This window comes from Trichosurus vulpecula, chromosome 3 (assembly GCF_011100635.1).
Source record: "Trichosurus vulpecula isolate mTriVul1 chromosome 3, mTriVul1.pri, whole genome shotgun sequence".
NCBI lineage: Eukaryota > Metazoa > Chordata > Mammalia > Diprotodontia > Phalangeridae > Trichosurus > Trichosurus vulpecula.
The window spans coordinates 434,454,570-434,482,375 of NC_050575.1; the positions used below are offsets into that span (position 1 = coordinate 434,454,570).

Sequence of the window (27,806 nt, forward strand, 5' to 3'; positions counted from 1 at the left end):
GAAGCTGATGCCAGGAGAAAGAATCAGAAAAGCAACAACACGACCACAATGGGAACACGGATGATCTTGATGAGAAAACGTCGTGAAAAGTCGGCTTCAGAGATGCAAAGTTTTATACACCTTTATTCATGGGGAGTAATGATGCTGTGTCAAAAGCATGGGATGCAAATTGTTATATGACAAGTGGGGGATGGGGAGGAGTCAGTTTTCTAAGGAATCCCGTGAGTGCATGCTGTGGGCTTGTTAGCACAAAGAGCGTTCTAACACTGCTGCTTCCTCTTCAAAGCGGCCAACAGGTCATTTTAAAGGGCTCACTTGGATTCGTTTGCAAAAGTCTGCACAGACCTCAATTCATTAACATCCTTTGTTTTCCCAAAGTGCATCTCATTTAGCATACATTTGATTTTATTTTCCATGTCCTCGGCCAGACGCCCAATTTTAGTAGTGTGGGGAGGAGTCACACATGGTTTCCTTTCTTCATCTGTCTGCAAAGGCTGCCTCTCAGGTTCCTGGCACCAGAGCCCAGCTTATGGCATACAGCACAGAATCTTGGTGGAGGTCAACCTGTAATGGGGCTGGATGACCAGTGGATTTCTCCTGAAATTCCACATGGATAAAATCCCAGGAGGCTTTCATCTTGGATCCATCTCCAGACTTCTTAATGAGGATTACCCCCCTGAAAAGGCAAAATTCAGATCCCAGAGGTAACAGAACTCACCTAGCTACTGGGCAAGGCAGTGTTGGCTCCTACCTCCAGCTTATGCAGGTAAGCTGATGGTGTGCCCCCCTCTCTTAAGGGAAGTCAGACCTGCTGCTGCATGGTGAACTATACACATCTCCTTTTCAGTTGTAGTAACATAAAATATCTTTCCTAATATCTTATCTCTGGCAATTTTCAAGGGCTTAAAGAGAAAAGATTTTCATATAGGCTGGGGACCAAGTCAATCAAGTCACTGAGATTTTTCTCCACTTGTTAAGGAGGCGGACTTCATAAAGCCCAAGGCATAATCCAAATGAGGCAGTCAGGAAGACCCGAGTTCAAATGTGACCTTAAACCGTAGCTGTGATCTTGTGCAAGTTACTTAACACTGCTTGTCTCAGCTTCCTTATCTGTAAAATGAGCTGAAATGACAAACCACTTCAGTATTTTTCCCAAGAAAATCCCAAATGGGCTCACAAAGAGCTGAAGACTACAACAACCCAATTCAAGCGTTGGTCATTATATTTGCAGCAAGACATGGGCCTTTTTTGCTTCATCATTTTTCCTAATTTATTTCCCAGAATAGTCTTTGTGTCTCAGCTAGGTTCTACAAACCTCTCTTATTAACCTAGCCTTGTATGGTTCTGGTCTGTATTAACAATTCTCCTACTGCTGGGCTCAGAGAGATGGCAGTATGATCCTATTCTTCATGGGGGTCTGGCTCTGAGATCACTTCTCTTGGGCTGAGTGAGAACAAGGGCCCTTGTGCTCAGGAACTGAGATGTCTCTCGGAAACAGGACTGACATGAGCACACTGAGGTCCTGCTCTTTATATGGGGTACCAACCTCATATATCTTCCCCTCTGGGGGCAGAGAACAGGGACTGAGCTGCGGCTCGAAAGCTGGCAAGTTACAGTGTTTGGTGGAGCTGCACTGTGCTGCTTCCTCCTGCATAATGCCTCTTCTATTTTGGGGGATCTTTTCTCATGTCCACAGCTACCACTGAGGTTCAGTCTAATTACTGGATCTGTAATCAAGACTCTTACACTGATCTCTTATGCTGGAGCATGGCACCTCTGAGGGTCAATGAAGAATTTTTATAAAATGCATACAAGAGAACTGGTAGAAAACCAGAAGGAAAAACAAACAGAATAGCCTTGAAAGTTACAGGTTGAATTTATTATGTACTTAAAGGAAAAACAAGCGGTAATAAATTTGTCATTTCAAGTACAAGCCTCATTTTCTGTTCTCCTTTATGTGGAAATGTTCAGTCTAAAGTTTTAAGTTCAGATTTAAAAAAAGAAAACCACCCAAAACAGGGCACCTCTGACCTAAACAGGCTCATCTCCCTACTTGTATTTTTACTCCCGCCATTGTCTTCCATGTCCATCACACTTCCTTTCAAGACTAAAATCAAAACACTTATTCTCCTCCTACCTTTCTAGTCTTGCACCTTACTCTATAACCCAGCAACACTGGATGTCTTGCTATTCTTTGCATAACACTCTCCATCCACTGACTCCAGGTATTTCCACTGTCTGTCCACTATGCCTGAAATTCTTATCCTCTTCTCCACTGTTCTGGCCTCCCTGGTTTCCTTCAAATCCCAGCTGAAATCCCACCTTCTCCCATTCCCCTTAATACTAACTAGTGCCCTGTACAGAGCAGATGCTTAATAAATGCTTGTGCCTGTGCCCTAAGCTTGTTCTCCTGTTCCCCTTCTCTTTATTCTATTTGCACCATCTTATCTTCCCTTATACTTGTTAACGAGGTGATTTAAATTCAGCTGATAAGACGTCTTTCCATAGAATCTGTAAAGTATTAAGGATAGGGATCTCTGGATCATTCACTAAATGCTTTCTGAAGTGACTAGCTCTCTTGGTTACTAAATCTGGGGCAAATGCTACTGTGATCTGCAAAGCAATACAAAGTGGGAGACACAAAGAAGATAGTCACTGCCCTCTAAAAGCTTAGATTCTGTTAAAGAGATGACTTACTAAGCCAATGGACATTCTGCAAACTAGACTCCCAACTCAAATAAACAACCACACTTCCAAAGTAGGACGTAAAAATGCAATTAAATTACTTCCAAGGTCTCATCGACTTCACAATACAAGTATAACCATTGTATTCGAGAACAGAATAATTCATGTTCATCCTGAAAACCTAAGTCATCAGGAAAAGACTAGATTGAGTTCAATACACTATAAGTCAGGAAAATATGGAATACATTTTACAAATAACTATTCCCTTTTTAAAAAAATAAAAAAGGACATTTAAATCAGGGAAATTAATTGATGTTAACAGCTCATTCCCTGTTTGATAAATGTGCCATTACTATATTTTTATCCAATAATTTCATACCTAGCAAGTATGATCACTTTGGTACCCATCAAAAGCAACATTGTAAGTAGGTTAGTGATAAGCTGTCTCCACTACTCCCTTCCCCCCCAACTGATAACAAACATTGACTTGCTAGTTTAGGTGTCATATAACTGGGCCTTGGCAAAATATGACAGATATTCCCAGAAGCCAAGAAAAATTTGAGTTGACATCCTGACAAAAAAATTTATGTTTTAACAAAATAAATACCCATTTTGAGAGAACTACTTAAAATGTAGGTCTCTAAAATTCTGAGTTGACCAAAGGTTAACAGTTAAGGTTTGATGCAGAAAATAAAAGGTCGCTTCGTACCCAAACTAAACGCCATGCTACTACAAAAAACAAGTCAAACTACTAGCGGTGGACAATGTCACATACCAAGTTATGACAGATACTCAGGTGACTATTATCCTAACAGACCAATCAGTCTAACCCATGAAATCTTTGACACCACAGGTCCAAAGACATGGATAAAGTACAATTATCTTCTGAAAACAAGGACACTAAATGTCACCACAATGACTCACAAGATTGTCAGCCAAGAAAATTCTTTAAGACACAGCAATCACAAAAAGATCCTTAGCAATAAACAACAAACACAAGTAGGTGCTGTTAAATATACAGTAGCAACATTTATTTCAACACTTGTATGTAAAAGATGTTTCTCCAGGCCAGATGATTTGATATAAAAATCAAACCCATCATACTCCCCGCCCACCCCCCCGCCCCCAACAGTCCTTTCTACATCAAGTGCAATCAGAAATTTGTACAACATGAATATCTGCTTCTGAAACAAAGTTACAAATTAAGTGATAAACAAAATACATAAAATCAACTGGACCCTAAATGAATTCTTAATCAACTCTTCTCCTGATCACCTCGAGTTTTTCTCTTCAGCCTCTTTCCGCTCTTTTTCTTTTTGCCGGGCCATGAATTTCTGTTAAAAATAGTATGTGACAAAAAAAAAAAAATCATTAGAATTTTTTCCTCCCCCTTGGCATCCACCCAAAGATACGCACTTAAACTTAGACCAGCACCTTACGTCATGTTCCACAGTACGGTCTAAACGTATATGTGCATTAAATTATAACATGCTATGTATGTCCTTCCCCAATAGATACTTGGTCAAAGGATATAAACCTGCCCAACTCAGCAGTAGGTAGGAACCAAAATTAAAATGGCTCAACCTCTTCGGGCAGCAGACAGGTTAGACTAGAGCCCATGGGCCATCTATGGTCCAGGCCAGATATAAAAGTTCTCCAAAGTTATAAACTATTAACAACTACATGAAAGCATGCTCTCAATCACTAATAAAATCAAAACGACAAATCAGAACCTTGCGGTTTCACCTGCCATCCTGCAAGCTGGCAAAGATGACAAAAGATGGGAATAGCTACATTGCTGGTGGAACTGTGAATCAGCACAACTGTTTGGAAAGCAATTTTTAATTATACAAATAAAGTGTCATTATATTCATGTAGTTCCTGTGTGCATCTATTTTAAATTCCTATAATAATTTTAAACGGAATTTCTCTTTTCCTGCTGGATTTTGCTGCCAAAATATAGAAATACTAATGATTTTTGTATGGGTTTATTTTATATCCAACAACTTTGCTGAAGTCAATTGTCTTCAATTAGTTGACTCTCTAGGGTTCTGTAAGTAAAGCATCATATCATCTGCAAAAAGTGAGTTGTTTCCCATTTGCCTGTGCTCATTCAACCAGTAACTATTTTTGTTTTATTGCTACATCTAGCAGTCCTAATACTATCCTGAAGAGTAGTGGTGATCAGGACATCCCGGCTTTACTCCTGATCGTACTGGAGAGGTTATCTAATTTATCACCATTACAGAGAATGCTAAGTCTTGCTTTTAGAAAAGGTACTGATCATATTAAGGTCTTTCTCCTCTTTTTTTTAACACAAATAAGCGTTGTATCAAAAGCTTTTTCTGTCTCTTGATATAATCAGTTGTGTTGTTATTGCTAGTAAATACTGCCAATTTTGTTTATAGGTTTCTTAATACTGAACTAGCCCTGGATTCCTGGTATCAATACACCAGTAATTCAATACAACCTTTGTAATATGTCACTATAGTTTCCTTGCTAATATTTTTATACATATCGGTTTGATAATTTTGTTTGACTTTCCCTGGTACAAGTATCAAGACCATATCTGTACCCTATTACATTGGTAGAACACTTTTCTTATTTTTTTCAAACGGTTCATGTCGTATTTGAATTATTCTTTAAATGTTTTATGGAATGCACTTGTAAATTTCAGTCTTAGGTTCTCTTCCTTCATTCATGCCTTTTTCAATTTCTTCTTGTAAGACTGAGTTATTAAGTTCTCTACTTTCTGTTTGGTTGATCTGGGCACTTTGCATCTTCATAAATATTCATCCATTTTCATGTACACTGTCAGTTTATTGGCATATAAATTGTTTGAAACAGTTCCTCCTAACTTCTCATTGATTGTGCTTTCATAAATTAGGAATGTCCTGGTTTCCCGGAAGAACAGTGCCGTACTAATTCTCTTACAGACATTGATTAGGGAGGGTGCCCGATCCACAGGCAGGCTTTGGGTCAGGCGCGTAAAATAAAATGTTTGGAAAAGAGCGGGGAATTACATAGACCATGAACATCAATGAAATCCTCACTGGAAAGGCAGTAAGAGGATAGACACAAATGCTTCCATAGAAGTGCAGAGAGATTGACTTGACCAAAGTCACACAGGCAGTAGGTGGAGAGCTGGGACTTAAACTCTGTGACGTCTCAGTTTGCCGCTCTTGTCACTGTCCCAGGCTACTCTAGGAAAGACCTCCCAAAGTGAACAGAAACTAAAGGGGAGCACAAACCATAAGGCTTTAAACTAAGACAAAACCTTAAAAAGAGAGGTAAGAGGGTAGATTGCCCAATTGTGACTAAGCACCATTTACAGACTCTAGAACGTTACCTCTGTATTCTGCTTGTGACGCGCACTCTTGCAATGGTTGGCCATCGTTTTCTGATCCGAGTAGAAGAGGGAACAAATAGGACAGAAGAAGCCAGCCTTCGGTATAAGAAAATCTAAGTCTGGAAGACAAGATGACAAAGGAGGTGTGTATATGTGTGTGTGTGTGTGTGTGTTTTTTTAACAGTTTTTAGGTACACTGACTTTTACAAAGCACAATTATTTGAAATCATGTATTCCAGAACCTTCGTGGGACACAGCAAGTTTTGGCACTCATCAATCCCAGGGAAGTGGCAGGCTGACAAGGTGCCTCCAGATTCTAAGAGAGGTTCAGGGTCTCAATACATTTAGGAGAAAGGGCCAAGAACTTCTCCTAACTCAATCAACACCCCTTCAAGTTCTTTTAAAAATCAAATTGGTGTGAGGACACCAACTCGCTTGAAGATACAGTGGGTCACAACAAGGCTGGGTTTGTTACCCAGATATCCCCAAGGCTTAGCTTTGTCACAGCCCTTGACACAGACCAGGAGACCATGAGAAAACATGCCATCAGCTACCACACCACAGACTCATCTAAAATTTATTTGGGCAAACATAGTCTCTCTCTCCCACCCCAACAAGCAAGAAATGAGAAGGGCATTCCGATGACAATCCCACTGTTGACTTAATGTCAAGAAAGGTACAAAGCTAATACTATCATATTTATACGCAGCCTAGTAAGCCACCTACACAAAAAAGAGAAATTCTTGAAATCCGGCACTTCCAGCAACAACTGCAATACAATTCCTCAATTTTCTAGCCAGAATACTCTTGTGGCTAACAATCTGCATCAATGAGAAAAGATCAGTATGATCTTTCTCCCCTGAAGTAGTACAGCGGATGACTTTGACCTCAGAACTCACAAGACCCTCTCTCAGTGCCTTTCACGAACTTTTGTGTAATCAATTAATTCTTGGTGTCACCCTCAACAGCTGCGCAAAGGACTTGACAAAATGTTTGTTGTTGGACTGGTCTGATGTTTACTTGCCTAAGGAAGACTCTTCATCTTTCTTTCTCTTTTTCTCTGGTTCGGCATCTTCTGATCCAGATTCTTCAACTAAAATCACAGTTTAGTTTAAAAAACATCGAACAAACAAAAACCCCCACCAGATTTATTTTTCTTATCTCCCAAACGGTTCACTCCCCTACTTAAAGATCCAAACACTTCGAATATGAAGTCTACAATACTTCACACCTCACTTTGTGATTCTCATTTTACTCCTTCTTCTCAAATCAACAAATGAAGCATTTTTTCTACTATTATTTTTAGGAATTTTTTGAGTTAGGAAATGCATGTTGAACCAAGATTCATTTTTAAGAACTGCCTGTGGGACCTAGTGGCTTGTGGTTGGGGTAATTAACAGGCTGAATAAAATTACTTTTGCATGATCTGTATGCATGAATTGTAGATGACATTTACTGCTTCTGTTTATTAAAGGTTAAAAGTGGAAGGAAGGTGCAGGTACAAGAAACATTCTACTATAGAACAGCAGGACCTGCAGATTCATAACCCAGAAGTTGGAGCTCTGAATTTGCAGCACTGCTGTAAGACAGAGACAAAAGGGCTACGGAGGAAAACCTCAGAATTGCAGAATTTCCATTGCAAGAGGCTTCAACGTCAGCAGTTTTTAACCTTTTCAGTGTCATGGATCTTTTAGTCCAAGAGCCTGTTCTCAGAATATTTTTAAATGCTTAAAATAAAATACCTAAGATTACAAAGGAAATAGATTATACTGAAAGTTATTATTATAAAATTTAAAAAAATAAAACAACCAAGTTCACAGGTACTGGGTTAAGAACAAATCCCTGATTTAAACTAAACCAGCCTCACTATTCTTTAACAAATGATCACAATATCAAATGTCTGGAGTTGGTTTTTAGTAACTATGTGTTAGGTTTAACATTATCTCTATTAAATTTTATCTCAAATTCAGTGCAATGCTCTAGCTCATCAATCTCTTTTTGGTCCTTACGGTCACCAGCTATGCTGGGGCTTTGTCATCTACAAACTGGATCATGATGTCATCTATCCTTTTAACATTTTAAAATCTGTGAGTAGGACAAATCATGCATTGTCCAGTACAGATGCCTGGAGCATCATAATCTAGCCTACCAAGTCTAGCCATTTAGCCAGTTTCAAATCCATTCAAACAGTACTACTGTCTGGCTGTTCTGGAAATCTCTAAATAGCTATTACCCCTTACAGCACCGTTCCTTTTGGATAAGCGCACTGTTTTGAATCAACTTCCTATTCTCCACACCTTCTAACACCAACAAGTGCTGTAAGCAGATGCTAGCCACTGTGCAGACCTAGAATCAGTCCAGTCTGACAGACAGAGATTCTTTCCCCACAGCCCAAGACTGGGACACCATCGAGGTTTCTCTAAGTACTCTAGACAACACAGAATTTTCCTCCTTTGGATTTCTTCAGGATCACAGAACTGAAAAGGATATTTGAGGCCATCTAACCCAATCCCCTTCACTCCACACAACTGAAAATTAAGGCCAAGAGTGATGATGTAATGTGCTCAAGGTCAGAGGTAACATCTCTTCTGGTCACCCTGTAGTGTGATTTCCCTGTGACTTATGGCTTGTTATCTCCAGCTACGTAAGCTCTCTAAAGGCAAGTACCACTGCACATACTTATCTTGCATTCACTGTGCTCTGATATCAACCCTATAACCTCACCTTCATCAGACCACGTATGCAGGATTACTCCCACCTGCTCAAGCTTGATTTGTATGGTTTTTTGTCTGGCTCCATCAGTACTTTTGACCATAAGCACCGACAAGGACATTGGTCAATTTAAGAAGCTCTGCCTGTGAGAACGTTTTTTGGATCAAGTGATTAAATGGCCACTTGAGGCTTCTCATGCTGGTCTGTCTTTTCACTTTAACCCCCTAAGGTTTGAAAAGCATCTCACTTCAAAAATCAATGTTCCATTTCTACTGTTGGATAAATATGAAAAGACCTTCTAAGTCGATTTCTTTTCTAAAAGGTCCGTTACCTAATCTAAATTACGTGACTAGGTTCAGCTTGAAAGGAAGCCTGCCTCCTCAAGCAGCTCAAGTATTGTCATGTGGAAGAGGCATGAGGCTTGGCTGGTCCATAAGAAAGGAGGAGGAAAAAAAAGAATAAAAGGGGCAGCTAAGTGGCGCAGAGAGTAGAACACCGGCCCTGGAGTCAGGAGGACCTGAGTTCAAATACGACCTCAGACACTTGACACGCTTACTAGCTGTGTGACCTTGGGCAAGTCACTTAACCCCAATTGCCCTGCCTTCCCCCCTTAAAAAAAAAAAAGGAAAAAAGGAGGAACAATAGAAATTAAAGTCAAGCAGATTTAGACTTGATCCTAATAAACTGAGCACTCAGTCAGAATAACCTGGCCCCGCCCCCCTCAGTGATAAGCCTGACTTGTTCAGAATGTCACTGAAGTGGTTCCTGTTCAGACGTGGGTCCCTCCTGACCCTGACTCTGCCCCTATACGGATAACCGCAACACTAGATCTTCACTTTCGCATAGTCCCATCTCACCTATGTTCATCGCAGCCTCTTCTAGTTTGGGCGCTTCTGATGTATCAAAATTCTCTGACGATGGCATTTTCTTGGTTCTACTTCTCTTAGCTGAAGATTTCACTTTAAAGAGAAGCAAAAGAGATTAATAACTTAATGTTGTCAAAAGAAAGATAATCTGATTAGCATTACACATTTTTCCATTCTGTTCCAGAAACCTATAGTAGAAATTTTTCTCTTTTCCTCTTTTCTATATGTGCATAAGAGTGGTAACGGGGAATTTGGGGGAGCGGGGAAAGGCTAAAGAGGATAGCACTCAAGAAAAGAAAGCTATAAACAAAAAACCTTCCTGATCCTGAAGGTGGGTTCAAAGGGGAGAAAAAAGCAAAACAAAAAAGGAGACTCTTAAAGGTTACCTCAGATGCCCCCAAAAGAACAGGGTACTGGCCACACAGTGGTGGTATACCAATGAAAGACTACCGTGCTGTAAGTAATAAAGATGTATGAGACTCAGGTGGTAAGACCTGATGCAAAGTAAAAGGAAACCATGGGAACAGCTTATGTGCAAGGATAAGCTATATAGCTATATTACCTACCCCCCCACACAGAGAGGTGAAAGACGCAGCCACTGCATGGATTCAATCACAAACGTGAGGACACTCGTGTAGTAGGAGAGTTCTTTTATATTCCTCCTCTTGGCTTTGAATGTCAAGAGGGTGGGAGAAGAGGGCAGAAGTAACAAGAGTGATGCCCCAAACCAAAAAACAGCCATAGGAACTGTTTCGAAAGTACTACATACCTTAAAAAAAGCAAGCAGTATGAAATGGTTAAAAAAAAAAGAGTAGAGGTGGGACAGAAAAAAATAAAGGGTGGGAACCAGATACCAAAACCAGTGGGAAAAATAAATTGGTGCCAGTTTGTTATGGGCCCTGAAAGCAAAGCAGTAAAGCCACTCTGCCTCAAAAACGTTTGAAGCAGTTAGAACACAACAGAGCCTCTGCACAACAAAGATTTGTCTGGGAGTGGTAGGAAGGGTGACACTGGGAGAAGGCTAGGGGTAGGCAGACCCCTGAAAAGGCCAGGTGCTCCTCAGGGCCTGTTTTGGAGTGGACAGCAGACTGAAGAGGCAGCACAAGCTTCATTATTACCTGACAATTACAAAGTGCTTTCAAGTTTATAAAGCACTTTACATGTATTATCATATTAAATGATGGAATAAGAGGCTAACAGCAAGACATATCAAATATGCATTACATGCCCAGCACTGGGGATCCAAAGACCAAAAAAAAAAAGGCTCTTTGCTTCTATTCTTCCTGGGAGATAATCCTGTCCCAGACAGGAATAGTAAAGTCAGCCTTGGGGAGAAAGACCTTGAGCCCCACTGAGCTGGATATGTGGATGGACCATCTACCAAGGGATATCCTTTGGGCAGTCAGGGAAGAGAACTCAGGGACTACCTCTGGAGCCTTGGTTGTGCTGGTTCTATGCTAGTAGGTCTCCGCTGCCCTACCATGTCTGCCATTGGCTACTTGTTCACTCTTTGTCTACTGCACATATTTTGATGAGCAGGGAAAGGAAATTGATGGGCTCTCTCTTCTAAGTCAAGTGGGAGGCCACTTATTTTTGCTCTAGTTCCTACCTGAGTGTTCTTGCTTGGTCTCTGGCTTCATCCCCTTTTCTTGAGGTGAAGAACCTTGGGACATGCTTTGCTCTGAAATTAAGCAAAGGGTAAGTATCTTTAACATATTTAATCAAGCAACGCAATAATAACCCGTGTGTGGTAACTCTTCCTATTAGTCCTTCCTATTTCTTACTGGCCCATGGCCAAAATACTATTCAAGTAGCATGCCAACATGTTTTTTGTTAAAGTACCTTTTTGTTAAAACATTTTAAAAATGTGTTTGTTAAAATGTCATTGACTTTAAGTCATTCTGATATTATTAAAGATCTCTTCTCCCTAAAACAAATATCAGTGCAGGGTGATTAATGAGATTTAATAAGAAGCTACCAATTTATAAAAGGGACACAAAACTTGCAATTCAGAGGCAAAGTGGCAGAAATAACTTTTAAGAGATTCACTTCAGATAGTTTTTATAATAGAGAAAGTCAAGTTAACAAACACTTATTCAGTGCTCACTAAAGAATCATAAGAGACACACACCATTAGTTAGTTCCTACCTGCTAAATGTCGTTCGGTCATAGTTTTGGGATCTTTTTCTATAACCTCCTCATTAATCTGGCCCATTTGGTACAAAGCTTTAGGCTTCTCCTGCTTGCTGACTATAGTTTTCTTCTTAATGCCCCCTGTTTTAGCCACAGGGCAAACCTCTTTTCTAGCTGTCTCAACTTTTAAGTCATTCTCTCCCTCTTCCTCTTCTCCAACCTCATCAACAGTAACAAAATTAAGCTCCTCTTTAAGGTTGTTAAAGTCTGCCAAAGACTCTTCATCTTCTTCTGTCACTTCATCTAAAGTGACTAAATGGACATCACTGCTGTCATCTTGGATTTCATCTACCGTAACTAAAGTGGTGGGGTCTTCAGGCACCTGAGAAGAGATGAAGCCAATGGCCTCCCTTACGGCATTCTCTTCTTCCTTGGGATTTATAGGGGGAAAATTTATATCTGCTGACTCATTTAAAGGTAGCTCTTCTACTTCTCCAATTTCATCCACAGTTACTAGGGGTTCCCTCTTCAAAAGATCTCGCTCTTCATCCACTGACAAAATGGTGACATCTTTAGGTTCCCCGTGAGAAGTGCAATCATCTTGCTCAATTATCTCATCTAAAGTAAGAAGGGAATTTGCATTTTTAACCATTTCTTCCACATTAAGCTCCTCTTCATCATTTACTTCATCTACGGTGACGAGAGCTTTAGTTTCTAAGTTAGACTCTATGGTCAGGTGAGCAGCTGCATCTTCTTCTTCACCAATCTCATCCAACGTAACGAAAGACAACTCACTCTCAGCAACACAAGATACTGAGCTTTTCCCCTTCCTTCTTTTTAAGCTAATCTCAGAGGAAGGAGGATTCTTGCTAAGTTCTTTCTTTTTCCCCTTTGGTGCATTCTGCTTGGCTTGAGAAGGATCTATCTCTTCTATGACTTCATCCACGGTAACAAACTCATCCAAATTAAATGGAAAAAGCTCTTCCTCCTGAAAAAGTAAAAGTATGTTATAAACTACAACCAGCTACTTAATTGGTTGGGATACATTTGACTCTAATAATTATAAATAACTAACATTTATGTACTGCTTTGAATATGTGGTTTCATTTGATCCTCTCAACAATAAATAACATGTGTTCCTATTTATATAATTTCAATACAGTTTCAATATTAACAATTCGGGGGGGGGGGTGTTAAAGGCTTTCAGGAGATTGACAAAAATAAGCTAACTATAGTTTATTATCCCTCTGATAAAGTATTTGTAATGGCAGTCTTCTTCCATCATAGTGATCACCCCAAAGAGCTTTCCTATATGATGAAAGGAATCTCATCTTAGAAAAACCTCCGATTCAAACATAAAGCTGTTCAAAAGAAGTCATCAATTATTTTATGTGGTCACAAAACTGCAAGCCACATCCTACTGGATATGTAGGCTATTTATTTTTTTTAAAGTTTAAGCATCACCCAAAGATGCTTTTGTGTACATCTTTTTAAGGTCCTGCAATAACATGAACTACTCCAATATGTTAAATGATATCCAAATGATCTCTGAATTAATAGATTCAAGTATGCCCAGAAAGATAAAACAAAAGATTTGAATCTTACACTATTTATTCAAAGATTAAACTTTAGATTCAGAAACAGAATCTTTAAACTTTTTTTTCTAAATAAAATTAATCTAGAATTCAAGTAGCTGTGTTAAATGACTACTTATTATATGCAAGAAAAGCAATTGTGTTAGGCGCCACATGATACAAAGACAGGTGGGGGAAGGGACTATGCTGTCGTACACTCTCATTTTGTTGTTGGAGTTTTACTCAAATTTTTGTTATAAGGTTGGATTCAATGGTGGGCGATCTGAGATGAGATTCTGGTGTTTAAAAAAAAACTGGAAAGAAAGTAGTCTCTGGCTTCAATGTATTATCGCTCCAAGATAGACATGTAAAATACAGGATAATTTGAGGGGAGAGAGAGCATTTAACAACCAAAGGAAAAGGAGGGTGGCTAACCATATTAATTGGCAACTGAGCTAAGCCTTGTTAAGTTCTAAGGGTAACAAGGAGAACAGCCTGTGTAAAGGCATGGAGGTGGAATGTTAAGTTCAGAGAACAGCCAGTGACCCATTTTGGTTGGAACACAAGAATCACAGGAAAAGCAGTTGGGAGCCATATGAAGAGCTTTAAATAGAAGGCTGGCAAAAAACAACAACAGAAAATATGCCTCCTCCTCCCCTGCCCTGCAAATTGGGGGACTGTCATAGATGCTCCCACAGTTAACATGTTCACTGGTTTTGCTGAACTGCCTTTCTTTTTCAATCCTTGTTACTAGGGATACCTACAGTTGGCAGGGGATGAAAGAGAAAGACCTATCTAGAGATGAAGGTGATGTGAAAATAAATACAAATAAGAAAAACAGCACACTCCTTAAGGAAAGGATCACTATCGTTTTCTTTGTAAAGGTCGGGGGGAAACAGGCGACAAAAAGCCAGAGAGTTGGAGAGGAAGTTACATGAGTAGTCCTGCTTTAACAATGTCATTTTGGAAGCCATGTAAAGGAGGGAAAAATAAGTTCTAAATTAAAGAAAATAAATCCCACCAAGAGGGACTCCTTACTGGCACGTTTAACAAGAGCACAGAACATACCAGGTATTGTCTTGTCTCTTCTCTGGGGTGACATGTTCTGTCTCCCCCCATCCCCAAACTTTAACAGTGACCGGATCTGGTACAGTGTACCAGTGACACAAGGAACAAGACATTCCAAATTAAGAGACCATGGATTCAACCCCAATCTGCCACTAATTAGCTCTATTAATCATTCATATCTCCCAATTTCTGTGTGGGTTGGATTAAAAGATTTTTAAGGTCTCCTCTAAGTTCAAACTAAGCAACCTTTCTGCATTTGTAGAGTAGGGAGTCCTTACTGAAAAGAAAAGAAAAAAACCCACTAAGTTACAGTTAAAAAAACTAACGAAAACCCAAAGATTAATTATGATTTTTCCTTCTGTTTTTCAAACAAAACCCCAAAACTCTGTTAGTCTGCACCTAATTTTAGATAGGAGTATATCCCCATGATTAAACCAACTTCATATTTAGTTCTTTAAGAAAAAGAATAAAGTGAAAGGAAACAAGAACAGGAAAATATGCTTTATATGTTGAAACAAGAACCTAAAAAAAATGGTACATGAGAAAAGCAATTATTCTATGAAATTAAAATCACACTGTACTATTATTCATTAAGGGGTGCCAAAATACAAAATGAGTACAAAATGAAATTGATTTCCTTATAAGGGAGGGCAATGGCATGGATTACACTCTGTCTGCAGATATGCCCCATATACCTCACACATACTGTTTCACCTTGTTCCTCTTCTATCCTTAAAATATCACTTTGAAGCAGATTATTCTGCTCACCCTGAATAATGGCTGTTTCTTTGGAACAACTAAGAACTGGGCATGGTGGTGCAGCCTATAACCCAGCTACCTCCAGCTAACAGGGAGACTGAGGCTAGTGGATCTCTTAAGCTCATGAGTTCGAAGCTACCACCATCATCTAAGCAAATCGGGCATCTGCACTAAGTTAGGCATCCACATGGTGATGGGAACAGGGGCTTGTCTATGGAGGGGCAAAAAAACCCTAGGTAAGAAACAGAGTAGAATAAAGTTCCCATGCTGATCATAGTGGGACTTGCATAAACTGCCCCTATACTTCCAGGCTGGGCAAGGTAAGACCCAGAATTTGTTTTATTTTTTAAAGGAAAATGGGGGGGGGGGGGAGGATAAGTCAGGAATGGCTCGATTAAATTGTCTACACCTCCCTAGAGCTATAATACTCATCTTATGGTGTGTGTCATAGTCTTATTAAGACTAGTAATAGGCTGTTTAAGATTCATGATTCTTTCCTCTAGTTCCTGAAGGTCTGATATACAAGTTCTAAGCTAAAAAAACAAAGGTCAATTTAAGTCCAGTTCTCCTCCTTATTCACCATCCCTTCTGCTTTCTCCCACACACTTTTTCACATAGAATCCTCCCGAGGAGGGGGATGGGGTGAGAGGGTCAGTCCTTACCTCTCTAGGTTTGGCAGTTTTACCAGAGCTGCCTTTAGGGTTCTTAGTGTTCTGCCCAGCAGAAGTCTGAAAGATTAGACAAGGGATGAAGGAACATAGGACACACAATCAGGCAGTCAGTCTTCTTTAAAGAACCAAAACATCACATCAAGTGCAAGTTAACATGGTCATGGTGGACTCAATTGTTTATACTTAATGAGTATAAAACTAAGCCATCAATCACTTAATATAGGCAAAGTGTCTGAAACGAAGTCATCGTGAATATCAGATTAAAGATCTCTTCTCGCTGAAATCAATCTTTGTGTAAGTGATCAGTGGTTTTAGAAAAAAGGAAGCCACAAGACAAAAATCTTTCCCCCCATCAAGAGGCAGACTGGCCAAAGTAATATTTAAGAGATTCACTGCATAGGATTTTTTAAAAAGAAAGCGTGTCCTCCCTGACAGAACCTTATCCATATAACACTTTTCAAACCTGTTACTCAAATCCTGTACCAGAGCCGTTAGCAACGCAAATGAACAATTACCTGTCATGCCGATAGTCCCATGCTGCTTTTGGCCTAAAACCAGCAACTCTGAAGGAAAAGAAGGGGGAGCCCGGGGAAGGGGACGAGGAAGCACATTTACACAGCATGCCCCATAGCGGGAGCAGCAGAGTTAGTTACTTGACAATTACACCGAGCCGGCCTTCCTGCCTTTTCTCACCTTATTGCCGCTGTCATCCCGTTTCATGGTGGAAGGTCTAGTCTCTGTCTCTTGAGACTGTTTTGCTAGAGCCCTGTAATCCTTGTCTTGGGGCACTGAGGTCCGCCCACTGCCTCTGGCTATGCCGCTGGGGGAAGCTTTACATTTGCTGCTTTCACCCAGGGTGGACCTGGCAAAGGCAGGTCTAAAGGAGCCCATGTCTTTGGCCGTGAGCTTCTTGTCCCCACTTGCTTGGCTTCTGGGGAAAAGCTTTGAGCACGTCCTCTGATCTTCCATTTTGACTTCGCTTTTCTGACCGGTCACTTTTGTCTTGGGCGTGCTTGGGGTGGAAGCCCCAGGCTTAGAGCTCAGTTTGCTGGAGGAGGCATTCGACACCACCTGAACACTGGTTTTACTTGTTTCATCAGGCTTACTAGCTTGGCCCACTCCTTTATTTGCATGTTCCTTGGTCTCTGCCGTTTTCTCTCTTGTCACTGTGACAATCTTTTCAGACTTCTCCACACCCGAGGCATCCTCGGCCATATTCTTGTCACCTTCTTTCTCAGGCCCTATTTCCAGCGCAGTTTTCAGCTCAATTCTAGCGTCTTTGAACTCAAGCACCTTGTCCTCCTTTTCCTCCAGGGTGTTTTTATCATAAATTTCCTCTTTGCTTACTGCTAACTTCTCATTCTCAGCAGAAGTCCCTTGTATTGTGACCACCGGAGAAAGAGGAGGCACCACTTCTGAACCGGCTTCATGTACGTCCATGTCTGCTGCTGCTTCTCCAACAGACCCTAAAAGGGCATTCCCAGACTTCTCCACACTGTGGGCATCTTCAGTCTCAGGAAGAGATTCTTCCACCTTTTGTTTACTGTCCTTTTCTTCAGCACACAGAACACTGGATGGATCCAGTTCTAGTTCAGCTTTAGCTTTGACTGTCTCTTCCTTCTCTGCATCAGCCATATTGTCCTGAGGAGTAGATATGGAATTCTCTGTACCATCCTGTGTTAATTCAGGCTTGGCCAGGGCAGAGGCGCCATCAGCATTCCTTGACTCTGCCTCCTCCATCTGTCCTCCCACCTCCACCTTTCCAGGAGCTGAGTCAGAGTCACATACTGCTCCTCGTTCAGGTTCTCCCTTCAAAGTGTCTTCCTGCAATGTGGAAGGCTCTGTTTGGAGGATGAGATTTGGGACGGTCTCTTCCATGATTTCACTAGGCTTAACTGAGGAACTATCAGCTGCTGTATGCACCTCACTTTCATCAACTGGATTGTTTTTCAAGTCAGGGCTAAAGGTATTTAAAAACAAAAAACACAAACAAAAAACAAACAAAAATCAAACTATGATGAGAATTCACCCATTATAAACAACCCTCTTGACGCCAATGGTTAAGATTTCCCGATGCGTTAGTCATTAGCATTGGGAAATCTGGCCTATCGGCGTTAAAATGGTTAAAAATATTTGAGGCAAATCAGTGAACAACTTAATTTAAAAAGAAATCCTCCTCAAGATGGAGAGCTTCCATATAACTCAAGGGAAATTACTTGTACAAGTAAAGCTACTCTGCTCATCATTTCTGTTTTATTTAATAAGGGCTTTGACCCAGGAGTAGATTTTGGTTTTTCTTTTCCAAGATCAAGTTGGCATCTGACTTTTAGGAGGTTGGACATGTGTATACAGGTACGCGCATAAAACATTGCCCTCCCCCATCAAAAACATTTCAATTTACTACAAAGAGCCCATTTCCCCAAAAGTGGCGATCTAAAGCTCTAATTCTCAACCAACCTTGTGTAAAAAATGTGTCATTTGACTAGACCACATCTAAAAAGGTACAACTGGAAACTGATAGAAAGGGGGAGAGAAAAGTGACATATAATAAATACCCCTTCAAGCCCAAACATCACCCTTCTTTTGGGGTGGAAGTGATCCGACTGGTTATGAATTGGCCTTCAGTTTCCAAGGTTGTGAAGATAAAGAATTTTTCTTTTTGTTTGCTTGTTTGTTTTTAAAGAATACTTCAAGGAACACTTCCACTAGAAGTTAGGTTTCCCTATAAAGACCTTCTGAAGAGAATTCAAGATAGAGGAAAATCTGTGAAATATCAGATTGCCACAATGTGAGAATATATAACTCAAAGAAGAGTCTTCAGCTACATATCGGAAGGAAAATGGAAGTTAAATACTTCCTTTAAAATTCCATGAACCAGTATTTTCCTTTTTGTTTCAACATTTATTTAATGCCCACTTCTCCAACTCTCCTTGAGACAAAGACCCAATGAACCGTCTTTTCATTAATACTCCACAGATCACTGGCTATCAAAAATGAAGTGACATGTATTCACACACCATTAAAAGCGGCAAGCTGGAGGGAAGACATGTCCAAAAGCAAGAGATAGTCGGATGGGCATGAATAGTGAGCAGAAGAACATCCCTTTCCCTTCTGTGTTTTAAGAGGAGATGAAAGGATCTATGACATCTCATGCTTTCCAGAGAAAAGTAAGTTTTGAGCTTTCCACAGCTCAGGCAACAAACTATCCTTCCCTGTATTTTCCTCAAGTGATGAAGCAAGTCTTAGTGCATGATAAAAAGCAAATGCTTACTACAACCCTGGGAGTCCAGTTGGTGGAACTGGTGCACTCTCATCTTCTCCCTAAAAGTGGTAGGTTCAAGTTTCTAAAAGGAGACCAAGTCTCTTACACATCAGTGACCACATTCAAAAAAATCTTCCACTCTCCTGAAAAGTGTAATGACAAACTAAAGCTCTGGAAATTTAATTCCATGGTGCAAGCAGTATCTTGTTTATGTGCGAAACCCAGCTTTTCATCCATATTCAGCCCTCATAAACACCTGGGACCAAGGCTAACAGCTCCAACTTGTTGGGTCTAAGTCTAAATAAACTGATATGCCAAAAAAGAAAAAAAAAATCAGGATGAAGACAAGAAAAAATCCTGGCAAAGGGGATGTCTGGAAACTAACTTTCCAAATACACTTTCATCTTCAAATTGTGAGATTCACTTCCAGTCGTGGTTGTGCCATTCCAATTCCTCATTTATTGGCCTACACATGAGCCCTAAGGAACCCCCCCCCCCAAAAAAAAGGCCCGTGGTTCATTGGGTCAGAAAGGCGGTGACAAATTGTTTTAGTCCCTAATCCCAAGATGTGTTATGTTCCATCTCTTCTACATTGGAAGTTTTCATTAAGAAATTTCATCATCTTCACAACACTGTAAACATCGATACAGAAGTTCTACATTTTTAAAAAGTTCAGAATATTGCTATACTATAAAAGTGTATCAACTATTCATGAAAATAGCATTATTTTTCCATCTTTGTTCTTAAACGTTGGGCTCCAAAGGCTCAAGTTTTCTTCTCAAAAATCAGACTGTTTCCAGCTTTCTGGGCAGTTTTGACATTTTAGAAGTAGCTTCTTTTATTGTCTGTCCCAAAGTTTCTCACGGAGTCAGTTTGAAATGGAAATAAAATTCTCACCCCTCCCCCCACCCCTCTATAACAATACAGTTCAACAGCCTTCATCAAGGTAGACAAAAGCACAATTAGGCATCAAGAGCTCAGATGGAAGCACACTGGCAGGGCATGGCAAGGTGCCCCAAGAAGGACCTTGTTAGCAGCAGCTCTAACAGAATGCCATTGGCAGAACGCCATCGCCCTTACTCTGCATCATTCCTGCAGCTGCAGCTAAGTCCAGCTTCCCAGAAAACAGTGTCTCACTTTCTCCCCAACACTTAAGCTTCCCAATTGAATTCCCTTAAGAGCATGTGCCTGTTAAGAGCCTACAGCAGAGTAAATAGTTTGATCAAAGTCACAGAACACACACTCCAAGTTGCTTTCAACTCAGATCTAAACCCCGAAATTTCAGTCAACTCTAAAGTGCCCCTGAAATATCATTAAGACTTGCTCTTCCATCCTGCTTTGGAGTTTCAACCACATACTGCTAAGTAATTGTGTTTTCAAAAGAAATTGACTGATGCTAAGTGGCAAAAAGTTGTGAAATCTTCTTTCTTCAGTTTGCAGCTATAATGATCAAATAGACCACATTCATACAGGTCCCTCGTGTCAAAAATGAAGAAAACTCCCACATTTCTTCAAGGTTTGCTCACAACCAAAAGCAAACGCAATCCACAGTGGTCACATTACATCCTCTGGCTCCCTTCTACCATTCCTCAGCTTGGAAAACACAATTGGAAAGGGGAAGCGAAAGAGGCTGTAACTAATGCAGGAAGAATTTCTATGAAGTCTAGTTTTTGATTTACTTGTAAATTTATTTCTAAAGCAGTTATTAGCTGGGGAGGGCGGAGAACCAAGGTAGTAGGGAGAACAGTCTAAGAAGCTGAGAAGATTTCCAAACACGTGTAGGCAGCTCAGGCTGAAAGGTGCAAAGAAAGGTATTCACTTGTTACCAGTCACAGACCAAACGTGGACAAATCAACATTAACTATGGATCCTTTGCTTTCCTTGGGACACTTTTTCTCTTTGTAAAGTCTACCACCATCTATTACTCTCAGCATTCAAAGAGGTTGATGGTATTACTACTACTTTGGCATATCTGAGTGATTTTAAAAGACTGAATGTGTGACCTATGTAATCTGTGCTAAGGGAATAACCCTCAAGTCCACTACTACTGGGCAAGTAAAGTTCTCCACATATTTTCACGTGATTCATATCCACTATTTCTAAAATAATGGGTAATACTTTCTTTTCTACAACATAAGAACTAGGAGCCCACATATTTTTCAGGGCTCCTCAGATTAGACATTGGGTCACCCGGGAGAACAAAGAGTTGTCTATATTCTAACAGAATTTGTTCTCATCCAAAACATGTATGATGTTATGGAATAACTTAAATGTGAATCAATCACATAAATACTCTGGAAGGAGAAACAAATATCTGATAAGGACTAAGTTACAAACACTCAAGAATATGGTTTACTATTGTATAAACATAAAAAATCTTGAATAATTTTCTTTGATTTTTAGTAACTTCTGCCTACAACACATAGGCAGAAATACCTCTAAAATTACACAAAGGCCTTTACCCTCCCCACGGCCCCTCCCTTAAGGAAAGGAGGGATTTCAAGGCAATTATTATTATTATAAAAGTGAGTCATTAGTTGCTTTGTGTTTTCCTATGTATTTTGGGTAACCAACCAGATAAAGATTTGACAAAATTTGGATACTAATTGTTATGTTTTTTGTTTCAAGCCAATGATAATAAAATAGATAATATGAAAGGTTATTACCATGCTTAATTTAAAATAGAAATGGGGCTGATACTTAAAGCATCAAAAAAAAATACAGGTTGGTCCCTGGTTAAGACACTCAAAAGCAATTTAGCAATATATTATTTTAACTAAGACTATATTTACATATTCAAATTAAAGCACATCTATACATTCATGCATTGTCTTAAAATAAATGTAACCAACAAATTATCTCCTAAAAAAAAGAACACAGACTCTGAGTGAACAAAAAAACAAAAGAACACCATAGCAGACTTGCACGTATATTAATTAAGTAACCGCAAACCAGAGGCGAGGGAAATTTTTCACTATGTATACACATAAAGACTTTCCTTTAAAAGGCAGAAGAATCTACATGTATATTTGAACGATACCAAATGTTAGACAACTAAAACATACCTCTCTTTTCCTGATTCTGGGTCTCTCTCAGTTTGAACCTGAAATAAAATTTCATTTATTTAATTTGGAAAACCCTATACGATGTCACCTATGGTCCACACAATTTCATTATGCAGGCTTAAGTTGAACTGAATGCTTTCATTATTTAAAACCCAAGACAATCAAAATATAATCATATCTTAAATACCAAAAAAAACTCAAGAACGTGTGACTATACCTCAAATATCAAGTTACATCAAAAGATCTCTTGTTCTTATTAGAAGAAAATCTCTCATGCTAGCGTAATATGCCCCACATCAATTATCAAAAACTGAATAGAGGTTATTGACCTGGGATCCATAAACTAGTCTGATAACTGTATTTTAATAATATTGATTTCCTTTGTAATCCTCTGTATTTTATTTTGTGCGTTCACAAAAACATGACTTTGAGAAGAGGTCCACAGACTTCACTGGCCTGTTAATGGAGTACCATCACACAGAAAAACATTGAAAGCCTTCCAGTAGAGAACAACTTAATATTAAATTTCTGGGCTTACAAGTACCACTGTCTGCTTAAAAACATAAAAATTGCTGTTGAAATGCCAGCATCTTCACTGTAAGAATTAGGGAAGGATTTAAAACATTCTCTCCTGGGCAGCAACATTTTAGCTTGAGCAGGCTCATTCTCTAATGTAGATGGTTGTCTAGCAGGGGATGATGGGAACAAGGGAAGGACTGACTCACCAAAGACAGAGTTTATTGCAAAAGACACAAAGGTCGAATTAGGTCATTAAACTGAGGTTATCTCAGTGAGTTTGGTATTTGGGGGACTGAGGGTGGGGACCAGACACAGAGGTCCCAGGAGCTTCCAAAGAGGAAACTCCCCTCTTCCAATGGAGACCATCTGTTTTCAAAGTCAGAGCCTTAAGAAAGCTGTCTGGGCCCCTGAGAGTTTTACAGATAAAATATATCAGAGGCAGAACTTTAACCTAGGTCTTTCTGGTCCCAAAGCCAACTCTCTATCCAATATACCATATAGCACTGTGCATAATTCTAATTTTAGAAGACTAAACCACCAAAAACAACAAAATGAAATTGATGAAATGGTACCAACATCTCTATAAAGTAATTAAAAAGTGCCTGAAAAACTCTATAAGGGGACAGTTATAAGTTACTTGTTAAAAACTCCACCTCCACTCTCCCTCCCCAAAGTCTTCCATACGGCAGGCACCTAAACAGACTTATTTCCTTTTTTGTTTAGTTTTCAGGGAAAAAAAAAACTGTTAGGAATAACAGAATGAGATTCAAATGAACAACAAAAAAAAATCTAACAATTATCAAGGTCTCAATATATTCTTTTTAATATTTCCTTAGTATTAATTTTGAAGAAGAAATTGTCAAGAATAAAAAGGAAATAAAATCTATTATATGAGGAAGGATTTTAGACTGGCTTTTATACGTAATTAATCAAATTCTATTAATCCAGGACCTACTGTGATTTTTACCATCTTTTATACTAATAAAAGTATGGGACAGAAAATACTCCTTGGCTTCAAGTTGTATACCAAATACTAAAGCTGGACCTTCTAAATTAAGGAAATTTTGGCACCACCTGTTGACTTCCCCATAAACACATTTTCCTTACACATCTGACCCTTACCCAATTCTGCAACCAAAACTTTTCAAAATAATTTTTGATTCATGCTGATTAATAAAGAGTTATACAATGCTGCTTCTACTTAAGGGTCTTACAAAGACATTGTTAATGATTCTTTTCAGAAAGGCAAGAGACCTAAAGCTGTCATGTTAAATAAGCTATTTGAGTCACTATCTAGGATCTATCAGAGTCCTATTGGTGGATCCATCAATCCCAGATTCTAGGAAAAAAAGAGTAAGACTTAAAATAATCAAGCTCTGAGAAACTAATTAAACCTGAAAATGAAATAATGCATCACATAAATCACATAAAGGGTCAGCATGTGGGAAGATCCAGTGGAAATTTTTGAGGTGGCAAAAAATATATATCCAGATTAAGAGGTTCAGAACTTTAACCAAAAAACAAAATACGGTGCTATTACTGCAGAGGTGGGGTACTGTGGGCACAAAACACCTGTCTGACGTAGCTGATTTGTTGGTTGTGATGAACTGCGTTTGTTTCTCTTTTTTTTGTTACAAGGAAGGCTCACTGACATCAACTGAAAAAGCCAAGACAAGGTAAAGCTTTGAAAATTAAACAGAAGTTGCTTCTCCTCCTATTTAAGACAGGGAAATTGTCCAAAGGCACCTAAACTTTTTTATCTAGAGCTAGTGGTTCCCAACCACCCTCAACTTAACTCTTCTCATACCAAGTCCAAGAAGTGTGCTTACAAACTTGTCTTACCTCCGACGGCTCTGTCTTCAGCGATAATGTACAAGTTAATACATTTTCACCCAGGTTAAAAGGACTTTGTTTTAAGAAGCTGTGCATTTTCTGAGCAGATTCAGGACTATCTAACTGAAGAATTACCTTTGAGGATGGGAGAAAGAGAGAGAGAGAAGGAAAAAAAAAAGGGAAAACATCATTTCTGCCCCATATCGAAAGCTTCCAAGTAGAATTTTTGTTCGGAATTTTAGACATTAACCTTGGTTAGCATCTATTTGTGTGCTTTGCTAAAAATGGCCTTAACTTTATATAATTTTATTTTCAAAGTAAAGAAATAAAATCAAATGAACAAATGAGGTCACAGAAAAAAAAAAGAAAAGGGAATTCTTTGGAATGTGTACAATGGCTAGGATGTTATTTTGTGAGATTCACAGAATTGGGTATATAGAATATTAAAAACTAAACTAGCTCCAACCAAAATAATAATGGTCTTACCAAAACTATTTATAACTCCTTCTTGCCCCAAAGCCCTAATCAAATTAATTTGTCTTTGCTTTGATATGGCTATTTATGGTACTTAAGAGTTCATAAATCAATGAGATATGGAATCAGGCACCTGTAAACAAACGTTGATAATTACTACACCATCAAAGAAGTGGACTTGGATGACAAGGAAAAGTGAAAATATCCTTTTCTTTTCTTCCCCATAGAAGTATCAATTTGACAACAAATTTTGGAGCTAAAAGCAACCTAGAGGCCATCTAGTCCAGCCCACTGACCTAACACTTGAGGGAATTCCATGACTTGGCCCAAAGGAAGCTAGTGGCTGGGCGAGAACCTAACGATGGGCGTCAGCCAGCTTCCACTCTCTCAGAGGATGCTTCCTTCCTCTCCTTGCTTACGCTTCCCCATAAACCACAGGTGGACAGGGCACCTTGTGGAGTCCCTCTACAAGGAATTTAATAAGGTTTACAGCTATGTGCAGCCTGTCAGTTCAGAGGCTGACTTCACATTTGCCTTCTTTTCACCCCATGTGTTGACCGGTTACATTACAAATTAACATAACCAGGCCTCAAACTGGCCCTTCACTGCTACGCAGTCCTTTTATTCCTCCCTACCTAATTCCCTCTCTCACTCCTCACATAATTTGTACAAGTCTTCTCTTCTCCTGCCCTTCTCTCCACTGAGGAGAGCACCTTCTTTTCCTTAACCCCGTGACAACCTCCTCGTCCACTCTATCCTCCATTCCCGTTTTCCTCCCAAAGGCTAATGCTCCTACAAGGGAACCTGATCCACTTTGAATCTGTTCCTCTTTAGCCAAGTGTATCCTCAACCATCCCACATCTTCAGCCACCCCCTCAACAACTGGCTGCTTCTCAGCTGTCTTAACGCTACACCCAGCAGCCCCCAAAGCATTTGCGCTTGACTTCTCTCCTTCTCAGCCAAACTCCTAGAAAAAGCCGTCTCTGGTCAAATAGTTGTCCACTTCCTCAGTCACTTGTCCCTCACACCATTTTAATCTGGCTTGGGACCTCGTCAATCGCCTGTGACTTCTGAACTACCCAAACAGACTGCCCTTCCCCAGGGCCAGTGCTTCTTAACCTGTGGGCTTCACGCAGCACTGAGATGATCAGTCTCTGCTCCTGACCTGCTTCCCTCCTCTCTCGGCTGGCCTCTTTTCCTTCGTTGGCTCATGGTGCCTCCAACGATGAGTGTTCCCTCCCCTCCTGGTAAACTCGTCAACAATCTTATTTATGCACATAGCTCCAGGATCTTCACGTTTAGCCTCACTATCTCCCAAGGGTCATTCTCACACCACCAGCTTCATACTGGACACTTCAAACTCACGTCCCAGAGAAATGCTAAACTCAACCTACCTAAAATTGAGCTCATCTTCTAACCCCCATGCCATGCTCCCCTCTTCAAAGTTCTCTCTACTATCACAAGCACCAGCACCATCCTAGTGGGTCCAGGATTTTACCTTAGCATTAGCCTCTATCTCCCACACTCCACAAACTCCATGAGTCCCAAGCCTTGCTGTTTCTACCTTCACAAGCTTTGCAATCACACAGGTACCACCTCTTATCTAGACTGCAGCAGCCTCCTCCTCCCTGGTCTCCTCTCCTCAAGCTTCTCCCTACTCCAGCCCACCCTGTGCATCTCTAAATAATGACCGTGTCATCACTCTCTTCAATAAACTGCCATGGCTTCCTGCTTCTCTAAGATCAAACACAGACCCCTCTGCTGAGCTTGTAACACCCAGCACAACCTGGCCCCAAGCCATCTCTCCAGCCTCACTGGGTAGCAACCCCCCCACACCCCACGCTCTGCAACAGTCAGTCGTGTCTCCTCCTTTCCTCAGAGGACACTGTGTCACCCCTGTGTCCTGGCACCAGACACCCACCCCACCTGGAACATGCTCCTTCCCTACGAGCACCCCAGTCTCTCTTTTTCCTTTAAAGTGCAGCTCAGGCACCTTCAGAAACCTTTCCTGATCCCCTTAACTGCAAATGCTTTTCCTCCCAACTACTTTATAGTGTATTATTTTGCAAATGTTTGCTATTTGTTCTATTTTATATGCAACTGTTTTCCCCATTAGGACATAAGTTCCTTGGGAACAGGGATGATTTCATTCTTTCTACTTGTATCAACAGGCTTTACTCAGCACGGGGCCTGGCACACAGTAGGCATTTAATTTCTTCATTGACTGAAATAGACGTTATCAGTATTTATCTACATCTTAAGACTCAACCATTAATCCTAATCAGAACCTAAAATTTTGAAAAGACATATTTACCTTGTTTCTATTATTTATGAACACGTATCGATCCACTTTTCCAAACTGAAGTCCAACACAAACTACCTCATGTTCTGTGTATCCTTCATCCGGTAAGTTGCCAAGATGCACAAACTGAGTGTGAATTTTATCTAGGCTTGCCTGTGTGGATACATACACATTTATTTTAAAAGAAAATAATAAAAGAACTGTACCAACACATTGCAAAAACTGAATGCACATTAAGTTTCCAAGAACAAATGACACAGGCCAGACCTCAGACCAAACCCTCTCCCCAGGGGAGGAAAATAATTACCCCACCAACGTGTAAGTTCTCAATGCCACAAGCTTCATGTAAAACTTGGTCTCTCAACTATTAGGAACCACTCACTCTCAAAAGCCTCAGTCATGGTACTGACTCAATATTGATACTTAATATGTGGTCCAATTACGGAGAATTCATGAGAACTAATCTATTTCCTCTTCTATTTCCTATAAATAGAAAGTTCAGGTGGTCTCTAGTGACTCCAGAAGGTGTGTCTT

The 27,806-nt window shown here is 40.0% G+C and overlaps 1 protein-coding gene and 1 pseudogene across 7 annotated transcripts in view; both read right to left on the reverse strand.

Moving 5' to 3' along the window:
• Positions 1–260: 260 nt before the first annotated feature.
• On the reverse strand, positions 261–1,654 carry LOC118842834 (annotated as a pseudogene).
• A 2,035-nt stretch (positions 1,655–3,689) lies between these two features.
• ZNF638 (zinc finger protein 638) overlaps positions 3,690–27,806 on the reverse strand; it is a 150,058-nt gene continuing 125,941 nt past the window's right edge. For 6 of the 7 annotated variants that reach the window (XM_036750228.1, XM_036750229.1, XM_036750232.1 and 3 more), the window contains 11 exons: positions 27,285–27,425; positions 24,506–24,631; positions 22,145–22,182; positions 16,511–17,777; positions 15,809–15,874; positions 11,761–12,733; positions 11,222–11,293; positions 9,604–9,705; positions 7,059–7,127; positions 6,035–6,153; positions 3,690–4,019 (listed from right to left, as the gene is read on the reverse strand). In XM_036750228.1, the coding sequence (XP_036606123.1) occupies positions 3,957–4,019; positions 6,035–6,153; positions 7,059–7,127; positions 9,604–9,705; positions 11,222–11,293; positions 11,761–12,733; positions 15,809–15,874; positions 16,511–17,777; positions 22,145–22,182; positions 24,506–24,631; positions 27,285–27,425 (3,036 nt within the window). In that variant the 3' untranslated portion in view covers positions 3,690–3,956. The remainder of the gene's footprint in view (positions 4,020–6,034; positions 6,154–7,058; positions 7,128–9,603; positions 9,706–11,221; positions 11,294–11,760; positions 12,734–15,808; positions 15,875–16,510; positions 17,778–22,144; positions 22,183–24,505; positions 24,632–27,284; positions 27,426–27,806) is intronic. The other variant, XM_036750230.1, reaches the window with a different exon arrangement.